Below are 16,994 nucleotides of genomic sequence, written 5' to 3'. Positions count from 1 at the left end.
CCCACTGTTCAGACACTCCGTTTTCAGCGGCGGTAAAAACCTGTATAGTATAATTTATCACATATCAAAATGATTTGCATTGGTTGCCTTCATACAGGTACTATTTAAAACAATAAGCATTCTGATTGAATTAATTACGAACCTCAAGTATGCATGGTCACATAAACGATGCAAAGATAAATTAAGTATAATTAAATATGAATATGCATTTAATTAATCACTCTGATTTACGTGCTTATGTTTATATATGGGTATATGTTTTAACTTATGAGTAAGTAACTACACACATAATGTCACAATAATTTATTCAACCGTTGGTGCACTTTCATTACACAGTTCAACAAATTCACAAGGTAAACAATGTGGTTTACAAGATGACGTTCGCTGAAATCATGTCATACGTTTAAGGTAAACAATGTGGTTTACAAGATGACGTTCGCTGAAATCATGTCATACGTTTAAGGTTAACAATGTGGTTTACAAGATGAAGTTCGCTGAAATCATGACATACGTTTGAGGTTAACAATGTGGTTTACATGATGACGTTCGCTGAAATAATGTCATACGTTTAAGGTTAACAATGTGGTTTACAAGATGACGTTCGCTGAAATAATGTCATACGTTTAAGGTTAACAATGTGGTTTACAAGATGACGTTCGCTGAAATCCTGTCATACGTTTCGCCACATTGTTTTCATACATGTACGCATTCGTGCAATAATTAAATTAGGAATAGCCCATCAAACCGTTCTTAAACCGTGATTCATAAAATGGTTAACGAAAATACAAAATTGTGTTCTTTTCGTTTACTATGACATGTATGCATTGTTAACGGTTCAGTACTGTACAATTAAGTTAGCAAAGCATGTTTATAATATGTATGCAATCGTTTTCGCTTAATTTCCCTGCGGACATACAACGGTCCCTTGTTTAAACTGCATCAACAGCTGGTGGGACTCTGGACTGATTTGACTCGTTTCCCGCACCCAAGACGAACACGAGTTCATTTCCATGCGCTGCTTTTCTTAATTGACACTCCCTGTTAAAAATAAAATAATTTTAAAATAAATAATAATAATAATAATAATAATAATTCTCCTTATAATAATAGAAAAAATAATAAAACTAATAATAATAATAACACTTATAGTAGTAGAAGTAGTAATAATAATAATATTATTATTAATAATACCAATAATAATTATAATAATAATAATTAATAACAATAATAATAATAATAATAATTATTATTATTATAATTATTATTATTATCACTATTATTGTTAAATTATTATTATTAAAGTACTAATAATAATAGTATTATTAATAATAATAATAAAACTAATAAAATAACTATTATAATAATAATGATAATAAAATATAAATAATAATTACTATGATTATAATAATTAATATTTTTTAAACAATTAATAAAACAAAAATAACAATTGACATAATAATCATCAATGACAATATCTGAGATAATGCAACACAGACGAACACCATCGAAAATAATTAACGTGATTTTGGTGAATAATGCATCAACAAGCATTACCCGCGCTATACCGATCATTCCCTAATGATTCACAAATATATTTAAACGTGTTTCATCGTGATATCTAAATGTTGCATAGAGCATGTAATTAGCAATTCTCGTGCATGGGTGTACCTGACAGAATGTATGTCTTTCCCCTTTCTAAAAAGACACCGCACGATCCGGTACTCTCACTGTTGTATACTCTCGCTTTGTTTGCCGCAGATACATCAGATCGGAAATTGAACTGAAACAAATTGACATGCATTTAAAGTTGTAATATAAAATGCGGTTTACCAACTCCGCTTTGATGTAGATATTGGTTACTAAAAAAACAACAAAACACATTCAGCTTGAATCTTGTTATGCCTTCCCATGTTCTTAAATGTTGTTTGTTAGAATAACGAATGCGATTAAATTAGATTCTATATATAAAAAAATTGGTATGTGTAGATATAAGTTATGTTTTACCAGTAATTGATAATTATTGTATTTCAAAATGTATTTAAAAACTATACTTTCAACATAAATAAAATCTCAATTTTTCGTTCGAGATCACACGATTATGACCAGATTAAGACATGCACACTCGTTTTGCGTAAAATATGTTCGAGTTTGTATTCTAGAATCCAAAGGTGACAGTGTGGCTTATTAACGTAATAAACCATAAATGAAATATTTACAATACCTTATTATGATAGTGAATTACCTTGTATGTATTAACATAACATGGTTGCTTAATCATATAGTAGAAGCTGTCAGAATCGTTTGGAACCGCATGATTTCGAAGTTGACTTGTCACTTTCGTCTTGATTACTGAAATAAATTATACTTATTAAATAATTGATCGATAGAACACTTTTTTACAAAATAGTTTCCATCAATAGCGTGAAATAATACCAAAACAATTATTTTAATATATCTACATCAGTGTGATCACATGTTTCAGTATGCCAATTTATATAAGATTATCTACACAATAGTATGGCCATCACATGGCAATATATAAGTATGCAATAATACGCATACTTACTGAAATCTGATGCACAGCCCAGATCCAAATCGGGCCTTACAGCGCACCTACAGCATTCACTAAGACCTAAAACACTTACAAACAGAACACTCAACACTAATGATTTCATTTTCAAGAAATAGCTTTCATTAAACGTTTACTCCTCTCGATACGTTGTTTGCAAATGAATGCATAATATTCCGCGTGAATATATACATAAAACTAGTCAAGAGAAACCTGGATCTAACCGGTTTAGTCACCACTCCCAGCTTACACGGATGTAAACACGGATGTAAGCCTGTTGATAACCACGTCTCTGTCGATGTCCTGTTGTGGTTATTTAGGAGTGTGGCTTGTGTGTTATTACCAGGGGCATTACGCAATCCAAATTATTGTTGCTATTTTATTTTTGAAAGACTGTCCAACCATTCCACCCAAGAATCCCCTCCCCCATTTTTTTTCATTTTTGAAAGATAATGTAATAACTGACCAAACACCCACACTATACACCCCTCTCCTTCCCCACCTCTCCCACCTTTTTGATTGGAGTATTGAGATTGGTCCCTTCACCTTTAAAATCAAAATATAGATGAGCTGTCTGCACCCGCTAGGCGGTGCTCTTGTTAAAATGTGCATATATGTCCGTAAAATATGCAACTCAATATTCGTAAGACATATGCACATGCATGTGCTCAATTGTCAAACTGTTCATCTTGGTTAACAAATATAACTTTCTTATAATATTATTGTTTTCAAATAGGCATGCACCTTATAAAATCATGCTTCTTGCATACTTTAGGTTAGAAAATATCAGGGTAGATTTTTTGTTGATATGGGGATTCAATGCGGTAAAATTTGCAAGTGAAGATACTTATGACTTTGTGCTGAATATAACAACTGTTCGTCTTGTTCAACAAATATAGCTTTCTTATAAGGTTATTGTTTACAAACAAGCAAGCAAAATACTGAAGAAATCGTTTTTGCATACGGTGCGTTAGTACGTATTCCTTCGCGTATTCACATGCTCAACTATTTAGACTTTTACAAAATATGCATGCGAAGTTTCCGAGGAAGGTTCAGTCAAAGCACAATGAAAGTAAAAAATAATAAATGTGTATACAATTTTAGCAAACATAGGGCAATAGAGTAATCAATCATATGGACGATGGTCCACCGTCGCCCAACTAAAAATAGCATGTAAAACCAAGTATGCGCATGCTCAGTGGCGGGCGCAGTAAATGGTTAAAGTGAAAGTAGATGTCGCCGCCATTTTGCGTGGTTGGTAAACTGTGGTTTGTGTCCAAATAATTAGACGGTATCTTTTGTATAATGACCCCATACTTATGTTGTCATTGCATATATTTTTATTAATGGGTTACGGCCCGTAGCCTTGTGTTCGCCCTATATCATGTTCGCCTTGGGTTCTGTTAACCCTTCGATTCAGTGAAAGTAATAAACAGAGAAAAAAAAACATTTTTTTTAAATTGTATTATTCATAACAGTAACACAATTGTATTGGTTGTGTCTTGTACATATTTGATATCTGATACGCAAACATATTCTTGAAGTGAAATATTTTGCCAGCAATAGTTCTTCCCCATAGTAAATACTGGAAACCATACACTATTGCATACGGGTGCTGGAGGTTTCGGTAAATGTCAAGTTCGGTAAATTGATTTATATAGTAAATGCCGTGGAGGGTTCGGTAAATTGGTTTTTATAGAGGTGGTATACCTACAACGAGGTGTTAATGACACCTATTATTGGCTTACAATAACATCAGGGGCATTTATTTGCAAACTGTGGATTAATTTTGAGTTGAGTAATTAATGCTATGCCTACGGTAAAGAATTAATGGAAATGAATGAGCTACCTCTGAACAACAACTTCTGTTAGGAAATTGTAGGTAAATTTACGATTTAAATAACGCAATACTGTGTTGTTGTTTTTTTAAATTGGTGCTTTTATTTAAATAACATAATAGTAATAATAAATAATGACTTATGGCGGAATCAATGTAAGATCTTCAATTAAGTTTAATGCTATTAAAAAAAGTTTCTTGTAAAATATTGTAGACATGATTTAATAAAAATGATTTCAGTTTAAATATAAAGCGCAATAGAATTTTAGACCACCGATAAACACTCAATTTCTCAATATATAAACATGAGGTAGTTTGCCAACATAATGAATATGTTGCCCAGCTCTTGCCACGTGGCGGCAACCTCTTGTAAGAGCCAAATGTTGAATTTTATATTACATGTATTATTATTTCTTTCTGGTTGAGAAAAACACAAGAAAAAAATGGTATATAAAATCTAATTCGTGTACGTAATTAATAAAGAGTAATATAATGATACGCGTTATGTTTTATAATTTTGTTAAGTGCGCGTGTCATTGAACGTTGAGTTAAGCGAAGAGATACACATAATTGAAAACTGATAAAAATGACATCTAACACAACGCCAGCAGAATGAATACACTGTGTAATAGCAAGCTGCTGTGATGATCACTATCGTATCAGCTTAATACACAGGCACCTGGCTACTGTACTGGAACAATGGGTTTTACGGCCAAAATAACTGATATCATTTTTTGCCTGAACAAATCCGTTGAATAAACAAATAATAACTGATTGACTTTGTAATCCGTTTTATTTACCATATATTATAAATAAGCAACAAGTAAAACATGGATACAATATATATATATAGGACATATTTGAATATTTCATGTCATTTAAAAAAAATGAGGGCGTAGTAACATATTAATACGATACATTTATGACACAGTACAATATTAATACCACACATTAGTATCATTCAGAGTTTCCGCATGACGATTTAATTTAATTTCATTTCTAATAAAAATGAGATTCATTTATGACACAGTACAATTTAATGTGACATTTCAACAATATCAGTCATTCACATCGTTCAAAACTCGTCGTCGTCGAGCATGTGGTGGACCGCCGTGGATGGCCCCAGGGCGTTGATATGGCTGATGATCCTCAGTAGATCAGTGGTTGTCAGCTTCTCCTCTTCGTAGTCATCCCATGCTTGATGTAGTCTGCCGTGTATCGCAACATATTTCTTCCGTCTGATCTTCGTGAGAAGGTGCAGGCTCACCAGCCGTATCTGAAGATCAGTTGTCTCAGATTCCTCTCTGAGAAGGTTGGCCAACTTGTACAGACCAAGATTTGCGGAACACGCTTGTGCGTTGATGCGTCTATGCCATCCTGTAATTATAATAAAAACATATTTTTATACTTAATTACATGATTATGTCATTTCTTATCAGTTTTAAATAACAGTATTATGAAACAAATGCTTACTACCGATATTGTATACTATGAAAGTATAATATTAATATACGAATAATATCCAATGTGAAATTGTGAATTGTTTATTAACTTATAGATTAATAATGCTTATTATTAATTAATTACTCAATACTTATTAAATACTCAATTTCTATGGAAATGTTTTGATAAAGATTACATGGGGGTAGAAAACGTCCATAAGAACAGTTAATCCAAGATAATTTTTGTGTCACTGTATTATAGATTGATTATTGATTCCAACTTAAACTGATAATATGGAAATGTACTGACAAAATTACATGGGGGTAGATAGACTACATTAGAACAGTTCATCTCAAATATACTTCTTTGTAGTCACTGTATAAGAGATTGGTTATATATTAAAACTTTGAATAATAATAGTGTTTTTCTTCATAGAAAAGTGTTTCTGAAATGGGAAAATAAAATTAAACGATGTTACATGTTCAGAAAATATGTGTGTAACACTAATCTTCATTTCATTCCAAGTATATCTAGGGTAGCGGATCCGTGGTCTCGTGGTAACACACTGGCTTCACAATCCAGAGATCGCTGGTTCGATCCCCCGCTGCACCTAACCTACTAACTCGTCTTTCGCATGAGACGTTAAACCGAGGTGCAGTGTACTAGGTGCTATACACCGGGCACTAAAAGACCCAGGGTCACCTCTGGAACGGGGTGTCTCCTGTATCTTGCACTATCCCCCGTAACCAAATAACACGTCTTTCTGGGGGCGATGGCAATATGGGAACAGGTCGGACCTCAAAGACCTCGTGAAGAGGCCGGTAGGACCTGTAAATAAACTCTGATTTAAAAAAAGGCAATATGGGAGACAATCCCGGTGCACTCGATAAAAAAGTATATCTAGCAGATATTCACATACGCACTTAGATCATCACGTGACTTTTGAATGTGCATACTTAATCTTGTACGTGCTCACGCAGACATTCCCGTGCAAGCGTAGATCTCTCACGAGTGTACCTTGACTTGCGCACTAAGACCTTCACGTGCATACATACACCTTTCATGGAAATATTTACACATTTCAAGTGCTCACTTGGATCGTCACATGCGCACTCATATATAGCACGTATGCACTTAGACATTTCTCGTGCGAATTCAGCTCAGCGCGATAAACAGCCCAATGCACATTGTTCCTCATTGAATTTCTACTGAAATGCATTTCGAACACACGTTATTTATTTCACTAATTATAATACTTATTTTTCAATGTATTGATATAATTACAATTAATGTATACATAGCCCAGTGCCATGGTATGAAACCATGTAAACTTGTATACTAAGGTCATACAATAGTATGTCTGGTCCTTCTGAACAGTACCTTTGGGTACTTTATATTCGTAGCGGTATTCATTTTTTTGTCAGGTTATTTAAACGTGTGTTTACGTTCCATCTTGGCAGTGGGTAGTGGAGAATGCCAACTGCTATTCCATTGCAATCTATTAGACTATGTATATTTTAGTTAGTGCCTTTACTTTCACACCATAAACATATTCAATTTTTGTCGATTTATGTGTTCATCATCTTGCACATTAAAGCCTGAGTGTTTATTAAATAAATAATAGTTTATATGTATTATCTGCCATGGTAAGACACCTTCATGTCCTTTGAACGATATCCGAATTGTTATGTCTGCAAAGTAATCATAATTTCGTATTTTAGTTGTAATACGTCTCATCTTTCATCGCATATTTCCTATTGTTATGGTATTCTGCCCCCAAGATCAAAGATTAAGGGAAAACTTAAACAAACAAAAATGTGCACACATTATAAGGTGCCAACCTTCAATCCTTTTCCCCATCGTAAATCTTAAGAAAACATTCATTTAAAAAATAATTTGATAGTAAAAACAGCAGAGGGAGAATAGAAACGTTAAACACAAAAGTTTCATGTGATGTATTATGTATTACAATAATAAGAAACTATTTTAGTTTGACAGCGTACATTTAAATTTTCATCTTTACTTGCACACGCCGGGTATGCGGATACTTTGATGACGGACGGCAATTCGATGACAGAGAACAACAAAAGCCACGCGCGAGAGGTGAGTTCTTCAGCTTTTTTGCATTTATGTTCTGTTCATTTGGTTTCCATACACGGAACATTGTTTGGGTGATTAATGTTTTAGTACTTCGTATTGCGAAGAAAGGCATTCGCGGAAAAACGGTGAATTATAAAAAAAAAGATAAAATGCTATCGATAATCAGCATGAATTGGATTATCAGTACATATTTTAAGAAAATAAACATACTTGGAAATAAATCAAGAACGTGCTTGCTATTCGAAATAAACGATCAATATCGCCATTAATGCTACAACATGTTACATTTTAGTTAACTAGCGTATTTGAGGAAATTCAAATGTTTTAAGAGTCGCATGCACATTTTTCATGGGCACTTCATTTACCGATCATCTCAATGACAATGGCACTTTGATTCTCGATTACTGGACACTTTTTTTCCAGATATAACACACTCTTTTTAGTGAATCAAAAATGCAGAATTCGCTGTGGAATACTGTTATAGTAAGAAGGCTATAAATAAAAATGTATGTACTTAGTGTTGTTTTGTCGTATTTGTTATCCCGTATGTTATAGGGAGAGGAATAATTGCCTTAAATAAAAAAAATATCTTCTAGCGAGCGGACCATAAAATTGCGAATTACGTTACACGTGAATTCGATATCAATGCTATATTTAAAACTTGATTTGAATGTAGCTGAATGCATAAAGTTTTATATGTAACGCCATTATATATATATAACCAAACGCATTTTGATAAAAAGTGTATATTAAGTTGGTGCAAAAACATTGCATTGAAATCGAAGTCGCTGTACATCAAAGGCACACCTGATGTACTCAAGAATGTTGTTCAGTCATCCCAAATATTGCAATATTGCAAACGCCCTGATACTTAATTGAAATGAGTATTTCACTGATTTAATCATACACCTAATTATTTCACAAATGTATTCTGGTCGCTGAAATATACACCGTCACTGAGCCTCGTATGTATGAATTACTTTCAGCCAATCAGTGAATTACCCTGAAATATATGGAAATCACCCGCTGATTCATGCACACATTGAAAATAATTTCAGCCAATCAGGAAATTAAATTGAGAAATATGGAAATCACCCGCCTAGTCAAACACGCATAATCAAAACTTGATTATTTCAAGTAAAAAATAAGACCATAAAAAGCAAATGATGGTAAACTTCTCACATCCGTATACCATATTAAAGGGGCCTTTTCACAGATTTTGGCATTTTTTTTAACTTATTCAGTAAATGCTTTATATTGATAAATGTAAACATTGGATCATAAAAGCTCCAGTAAAAAATCAAGAAAAAAAATAAAAAAAGGAAAAGAACATTGCCCGGAGCAGGTTTCGAACCAGTGACCCCTGGAGTCTTGCCAGAGTCCTAAAGTAAAAACGCTTTAGCCTACTGAGCTATTCCGCCGAGTACTTATCGTGACGTATTTTATACCTTATATAAGCAATCTTCGTAGTTTCACAAAATTTAACGACAAAAACAGAACTCTCCAAATTATTCAATCGTTTCGCGTTGCAACGCTTTATAATTTTTAGGTTTTAAAATCGACAAAAGATGCATATAATGGCTATATTAGAGCATGGTTAATGTTCAGTATTACTGTTTCCTCACAAATATAATAACTAAAACGAAAACTTACGAATCTGAAACAACTTTTTTCAATTTTGTCAATTTACCAAAGCGTGAAAAGATCCCTTTAAGGCAAAGTAAGATAAATTGGGACTTGTTGTTCAATGTTCAATGATGATTCATAGTAAGAAATCAAAACACATTAATGGAACTGATTGTGACAATTTATTCAAACAGGCAAATCATTTTAAAATCCACATTAAGTCATATACAATTATATCAAATTTTGTTTCCCTAAAATGCTGTCATAAAGAAATCATGTTTGATGTTATGTTCTTTATTGTTGTTTAGGGGATTTTATAGCAAAAGTTTGGCCGAGTTTCCTTGAGAAAGTGGTTCGTGTCAGTAATCTGGGTATTTAAGATACAAAAATAGCTTCCATTGAAATGCGCATTGTATAAAGCGTGTGTTCGCATCCGTTACAATATATTATAATATTACACATGTATAATATTTAATATGTTTATCCACAGTTATATATTGCATCAAAACCAGTAAGCCGTTATTTCTGAAAAAGGAAACATAAATGTGTACAAACTTTCCTCCAGATGGAACCCCACAGTTTGCACGTTTGATAATTCAGTAGAAATGGCCATTTCTATATGATTTGCCTACAAACATGACTCATTTAAAAGGAAGTGCGTTACCTTAATTTCAAAACGCCTTTATTATTTCTAACTCAATCGATAACACAGGTAAACAGAAAAACACGCAACCGAATATGACGCATAACATTTCTATTTACGAAAGAAAAGGTCGCTATACGTAGCGAGTTGCCTCGTTTGCAAAACATGCCAGTGTTATTAGAGTACAAATGTCACGTTTTCAATCTAGCGGAAATAAAAAAAACAGTTTATTACACTAATTTCTAACCGAGAATTCGGATTTTTAAAAATATATAATATTTTGATAATTTAATATTATGTCAAGGCAATTGGTTATTTGACTTAAGTCATGGTCATATTTCTGGGGTTCAAATATTAATTTATATGTAAATATATTTGGCAACCGGGAAATTGCCCATTCAAACAAAATCCACGGAAATAATGTATGTGGCGCCGCCAGAAGAACATTAACGTATGATGCTAGAATATATTTTGAGAGAAATGTCAATGCAATCAAAACAAGAAATAATTAACCAAGCCATATGCGAGACAATCTTTGGGCGGAGAATATTTTATAATTCACAACTAGTGTTTTGCAGGCAAAACCAATTTTACAAAAACAACATCTAATATATCCTCATCCCATAGCTTATGTTGATGCAGTCAATTAGTCGCAAAACCCGTTTTGATCAAATGTCAAATAAATCCTTTCGCAATACGGTACATCAAGTTGTTTATTTGAAAAGTGAACTTGTTTTAAAACTTTAAATGATTGTGCAATGTTGCGGTAAAACTACAAACGCGTTTGCCCTTGAACATACTGGTTATACGTTCCAAAAGATGATATCAGTTAATTACAATGTTATTTTAAAGTGGTATATTCTCCCATGCACTTATCTGTGTATGAACATTTCTATGAATAAATACTCAAATAATGTGCACGCTTATCGACAAAAGGTGCGATAATCCCTATTTATACTAATTTACCGAAACCTCCACGGCATTTACTATTTAAATCAATTTACCGAACTTGTCATTTACCGAAACCTCCATAACTCTTGCATACATGCATCTAGTCCTAATTTTTGACGCTCTTTAATATTAATTTAAGCTATCCTACCGTAACCCAAATTCGACGACACCTAAATTCGACGATGTTCTATTTGTATCGATTAAATGGATGATTATTGTCTTGGAATCATTTCAAAGTAATACATCAGAGTTTAAAATTATTATTTTGTGCTATTAAACATTTCATTATTTCTTTAATTATTTGCTAAATATTGCTTCATGTAATCGTTACATCGTCGAATTTGGGTCACACTGGGATACTTTTTATATGGGTAAAGTATCTCTAAATTTTTTGCGCGTCTTATAAATAAGACTAACATGCATCATGCAGAGATCTCCCTCTGGTTTAGTTCAAACCTGTATATTTTAGTTTGATTGCTTAGGGCTTATTTGAAAAAGCTGTAAATTTGTTTTCTGTGCCTAGAACCAGTACTTAGTGTCTATAGGGAAGATATAAAGAACGCTTCAGCAGTGGGGATCGAACCCGTGACCTCCTGGTCGCTTGGCGGACACCATATCCTTTACGCCACGGCTACCTTAGGGTTTGGGGTAACGGTACAGGTTGTCAAGGTATTCCGAATCATTAGGCATTCTGAATCAACATTTTCATTTGAAAATCTTAACGTTTGGTATGCAATTCGAAAGGTTATTGCTGTTTCTAAAAATGTATTACCCCAGCCTGTAAAGGATGAAGATTCATTATTTTGATGAAAATGTTGATTCAGAATGCCTTATGATACCTGTACCCTGAGGCGGGGGAAATAGGGCATCATTAAAAAAAATTTGGACTTTAAACCAAACATGAGAAACAATATAATATGTTTTTTTTTAAATCACTTGATTAGTCTTTATTACCGCCAAATTAAATACATAACAATTTTATTTAGTTTTAAACATTTTAAACTTGACAATTCTGGGTCTAGGGCAATTAATTTGCTTGAGTGTCGGGTGAATTTTTATGTGGGGAAAAATTAATAATTTTTTGTTGAGGGAATGGGGCCTTATTTTGGCCAAGTCTTGAATCGTTATAAGACGGTATATAATATTATATTTACCTGTCAATAATATCTGCAAGGGGAGTTAGACATTATAGATTGATATATACATGTACATGGTCACTGTTAATGTCACTCAAATAGATAAAGTAATCAGTATTGGTATTTAATGGTATGTTTTTTCATGAGAATAAACTTAAGGTTAATAGTGATTACTTTGTATAATAAAACAAAGCATGTGCAAGTATTGCAATAAAATATTCATTTTTAACATCATTAAAAAAAAGTTAACAATATCGATACACATTCCTTGGTATTTTACCCTAGCATAACTGCTTCAATCACATAATCATTATTTCAATCAATTAACTGGGTCCGTTATCTCATCATCTCTTAATAAATCATATATATTGATAGCCACCTGCTTCGTACACATTTCATACTAATATTTCAGACACCAAACGCAAAGCTCATCCCAAGGCAATGCCCCATTTGCGTGGTAAAGGGCAAGACGACTATGTACCTCCGGGTAACAGACCACGTTCGCTGGGTGCAAGCACTGACGGCAGACCCCATGAAGCCGTTAATGTCAGAGGCACGTACTAAGACCGGGCGGAAAGTGAAGAAGACAAAGCCGAGGAATTACTACTCTTGCTGGCTGTGCGACCGGTCGGTGATTGACCGGCTGCGTCATCTAGAACAGGAGCACAAAATGGAGGCTGGGACATTCAATTTCGTTTACACAAGAGGGCCGTTTCCGGAAGTTAAGTGTTTAATTGTGTTTGTGTGTTTTTTGTATTTAATTTCTCATATTTCTATCAATGTCTAATACAAAACCATACCAAACGATTTGTAACTTTTATATTTAAACGTCATTTACAGGTCGCGAAAACTTCAGGAAGGTGACCAGCAGACTCGCCACTCATGATGACTCGGCATAGGAGGATGAGAAGGTGGAGGATGAGGAGGAGGAGGAAGAGGACTTTTCGTTCCTAACGCGGAAATACTGCCTGAGCCTGGAACCCAATGCAAGGGTGATGCATGGTCGGAGAAGCTGCAAGTAACAATATGGATTGCTTATATAGTGTAAAGTCTCGAGTCCGTTTACGGGGTAGAACCAGTACTTGGTGCATTAAGCCCTGTTTTTCCAGATTTTTTTTAAATTATATACATTTCTATTGATAGTCATTATTATTGCAACATGTATATATATTAAAAACCGTGAGGAAATATATATAAGTACATTAAAATTTAAGATAAATATTATTTATTTATAATACTTTGGAATTACTGGTTGTGACTTAATTATATGCGATTTCACCATCTAGCATAGAATATCATCCAATAATACTTGTTGCAGTTTCAATCGTTGACTCATATGTAGACTACATGTTCCTGCTGAACAGGCCAGGTGGGTTGGCAAACGAGTCGAAAACACAAGAGGTCAACATGAAGATCAACCGGTTCCTGGCCCTGTCTGGCTACTTGGAAGGAGCGGTGTTGAGTGACGTGCTGTTGTGGAAGGGCCATATGGAGGTCCAGGACAGTTCTTCAACACCACTCACCAGCTGAAGACGGTGCAGACTGCACTAACGGCTATTAAGAACTTCCTGAAGTGGTGCGAGGGAATGGTCTAGCGGACGCCCGCGCATTGAACAATGTAAGCGTAAACATAGGATTTGATTTATGTAAATTATTCATTCTTCTTGGACATCTACTTATTAATGTTTTGGCGTTGTCCGTCTTTCTGTCTGTTCTTCCGTCCGTCTTTCCGTCCGTCCAGCACTTTTGTGTCCAGAGCCATATCTTGGAAGTGCTTTGGCCGATTTCATGAAACTTGGTATGAGCATATATATGGATAAGAGGATGATGCACGCCAAATGGCATTGTACACAGTTTGTTAATAACGAAGTTTTGGCCCTTTGTATCTTAAAAAAAGCTTTTTTGAGTGTCAAATATAACACTTTTGTGTCCAGAAGCATATTGGCGGGGGATATCAATTCAACAAATTTGCTTGTTTAGCTTTATTTTTTTCAGGCCGATCTCCTTCTCACAGGCTGCCTGACCTCAACCCGCCTGGATATGAGCCGTCGCGAGGTTGTTCGGAGGGTAGAGGAGAGTGCGGCCATCCTGACGGACGCAAACCTTGAGCGCCACTTCACTGAGAGTGAGCATGTAGTGAAAACGATCACTGTGATCCAGGAGACCCCGGTGGCACACCTGAAAGATATTCGGGGAATAATTATGAAACTGATAGCGCTCTATAACGCCTCCTGAACCGGCAGGTATACAAACCTGAGGGTATGTAATATAAATAAGCCTAGTATTGATTCGAAAAGATAACCCTAAATTACTTTTCAGACCAGAGTTGTTTGTCAGTAGCAATTGCATAGAATTGAATGAAACTTGAAGTTAATAGGCGTTAAAATTGGGTTTATTTAAGTATACAACAAAGCTGTTCGCCTGTTGATTGACCGACTTGTCTTATGTATAATATTTTTACCAGATTGTTACATTGAAGACAGATAAACTATAATGCAACAGTTCATTTTGACATTCCAAATTGGGGAAAGGCCTTGAAGCCATTGTAAAATTAAACTGTTATGGCCCCTTAATTGATTGAAAATGTCAAATTTCTGTCTGCATATGATGGTGTATGAATTTAGTGAAAATCAAATTAAATCAAATGTGTTATCATTTTTCAGTGGTTCTTGCTTAAGTGTCATCAGGATGATTTGGTCATTTCAGAGATGTACCCTTTATAGCTCAACTTGAGTTATTGTTGCTGGTCTTTGTCTGTTTTGCGATGTGTGTCTATATGTCAACATTTTTACTTTAACAATATCTCCTACTAAACCTTTGGGCAAAGCTTGATGAAACTGGCAGAAATATTCCTGGCATGAAGCTCCTTCAATGTTGCTCCAAGAATTGTATTACATCAAATCCTTGTTGCCGTGGCAACCAAAAGGAAAAACTTAAAAAATCTACTCTGAAACTGCAAGGCCTTGGGCTTAGATATTTAGCATGAAACATTGTGTGGTGGACCTTTACCCGTGGGCAAGTCGATTTTTTGTCGAGCCCACTTATGGAGAACTCGACATATTTGTCACAGTTGGCGGTTTGGTGTATGTGGATCAGTCCGTCAGTATGAAAGTCCGGGTTAGGCTTGTCTGGAGCGTAAGTCTGTTATTGAATGGAGGAATTTCAAATAACTTACAATAAATGTTCACAATCATGACACGGCCGGTCGATGCTCAAGAAAACGTCAATATCTCAAAGGTCAAGGTCACACTTTGAGTTCAAATGTCAAAAATAGCCATAAATGACCTTGTCTGGGCCATTATTATGTCATTCATTGTTAGAATTAAATTCAATTGAAAATCACGTGTTCACCATAATTTGACGGTGTTGCATGGGAAGGAATAATGTCGAAATCTCGAAGGTCAAGGTCACACTTTTAGTTCAAAGGTAAAAATGGCCATAAATGCGCTTGTCCGGGCCATAAATGTGTCATTCATTGTAAGAATTTAAAATCATAAAGCACATTTGTTCACCATCACTCGACGGTGTGTCATAAGAAAGAATTACGTCAAAATCTCCAAACTCAAGATTACACTTAAGAGTTCAAAGGTTAATTGGTGGGACTTGTACCATGATTGTTCAAACTATGTTCCTGGGGTCAAAATTGCCCTACTGGGGAGGGAAATGTAATTTCCTTATTAGTATATTGTAAAAACTTCAAAAACAAAAATCTTCTCATAAACCACAAGGCCTAGAGCAAAGATATTTGGCATGAAACTTCATCTTGTGGACCTTCACCAAGATTGTTCAAGTATCATTGGATCATATTTGCCCCAACCTCAAATCAAATTTGTTTTTCTTATATAATATATATTATAATGAACACTTTAAAATATTCTTCTCAAAAACTGCAGTGCGAACATACATATTTTGCATAAAACATCATATGGTGAACTTCTATACAGATTTTTGAAATTATCGGCTGGGGGTACCAATGATAAATTCATTGAATTTACCTGCTAAGATTCATTTGCTTTGTGGATATGCAATAACTTGCAATGTGTTTAAAGTGATTGAATGGTTCAACATTAACATAAAATTAAAAAGAAAAAAACTATTTCATACATCATATTATGCTTATAAAAAGCCATAATTGTAATGCTTTCATGGCAAAAATGAATGTTTGCTTAATTTTTAAAAAAATATTAATAAATCTTTAATGTTAAGGATTCCTCATAAAGGTTTTACGTGTGCACAGAATCATATGGTAATCTCCAAAGCATTCCCATTACAAAATACATCAGATGTCTATGGAGAAGTTATTTTTATGCCCCCTTTCGAAGAAAAGGGGGTTTATTGTTTTCGCACTGTCCGTCTGTCTGTCAGTCTGTCACACTTTTCGTGTCCGCTTTCTAATTCAAATAATTTTCATTCGATCTTTACCAAACTTGGTTAGAAGTTGTGTCTAGAAAATATCTAGGTCAAGTTCGAATATGAGTCATGCCGGGTCAAAAACTAGGTCACGGGATCACTTAGTGCATTTCAAGGATTTAGCATGCTGTCTTCTCTCTAATTGAAGTAGTTTGCATCAACATTCATGCGCCTGTCAAGTATCTGTCATTCAGCGTGAGAGTCGCGCATTTACGCAGCAAAACACCCTCTCACACATCCAAATCTCATGCTCTCCTTTTTGTATACGCCCGTTTTTAA

The 16,994-nt window shown here is 34.5% G+C and overlaps 2 protein-coding genes and 1 long non-coding RNA gene across 3 annotated transcripts; 2 read left to right on the top strand and 1 right to left on the bottom strand.

Annotated features, from left to right (window-relative positions):
* Positions 1-313: 313 nt before the first annotated feature.
* LOC127877160 (uncharacterized) lies at positions 314-2,713 on the bottom strand. The gene is made up of 4 exons (XM_052422818.1): positions 2,567-2,713; positions 2,243-2,349; positions 1,669-1,780; positions 314-1,038 (listed from the first exon to the last, which is right to left on the bottom strand). Exons 1-4 carry the CDS (start codon positions 2,673-2,675, stop codon positions 1,025-1,027), a joined length of 342 nt encoding a protein of 113 aa, XP_052278778.1. The 5' UTR covers positions 2,676-2,713; the 3' UTR covers positions 314-1,024.
* Positions 2,714-3,794: 1,081 nt separating this feature from the next.
* On the top strand, positions 3,795-13,092 carry LOC127876985 (uncharacterized). The gene is made up of 2 exons (XM_052422551.1): positions 3,795-3,823; positions 12,718-13,092. The coding sequence occupies exons 1-2, from the start codon at positions 3,803-3,805 to the stop codon at positions 13,090-13,092; spliced, it is 396 nt and encodes a 131-aa protein (XP_052278511.1). The 5' UTR covers positions 3,795-3,802.
* A 76-nt stretch (positions 13,093-13,168) lies between these two features.
* Positions 13,169-14,470, top strand: LOC127877162 (uncharacterized). Its single transcript, XR_008048263.1, has 3 exons — positions 13,169-13,323; positions 13,624-13,923; positions 14,301-14,470. It is a non-coding gene; the product is annotated as an uncharacterized LOC127877162 (long non-coding RNA).
* Positions 14,471-16,994: the final 2,524 nt, after the last annotated feature.

The sequence above is a fragment of the Dreissena polymorpha genome, chromosome 4, assembly GCF_020536995.1.
Source record: "Dreissena polymorpha isolate Duluth1 chromosome 4, UMN_Dpol_1.0, whole genome shotgun sequence".
NCBI classification, from domain to species: domain Eukaryota; kingdom Metazoa; phylum Mollusca; class Bivalvia; order Myida; family Dreissenidae; genus Dreissena; species Dreissena polymorpha.
This window is presented reverse-complemented; position numbering and strand designations above follow the sequence as displayed.

Coding starts and splice junctions, on each gene's coding strand:
- LOC127877160 (XM_052422818.1), bottom strand. CDS start 2,675: ATGAAATCATTAGTGTTGAGTGTTCTGTTTGTAAGTGTTTTAGGTCTT. Junction 2,350..2,566: donor GGGCTGTGCATCAGATTTCA/GTAAGTATGCGT, acceptor AATTTATTTCAG/TAATCAAGACGAAAGTGACA. Junction 1,781..2,242: donor GTTATGTTAATACATACAAG/GTAATTCACTAT, acceptor AATTTGTTTCAG/TTCAATTTCCGATCTGATGT.
- LOC127876985 (XM_052422551.1), top strand. CDS start 3,803: ATGTCGCCGCCATTTTGCGTG. Junction 3,824..12,717: donor TGTCGCCGCCATTTTGCGTG/GTTGGTAAACTG, acceptor CTAATATTTCAG/ACACCAAACGCAAAGCTCAT.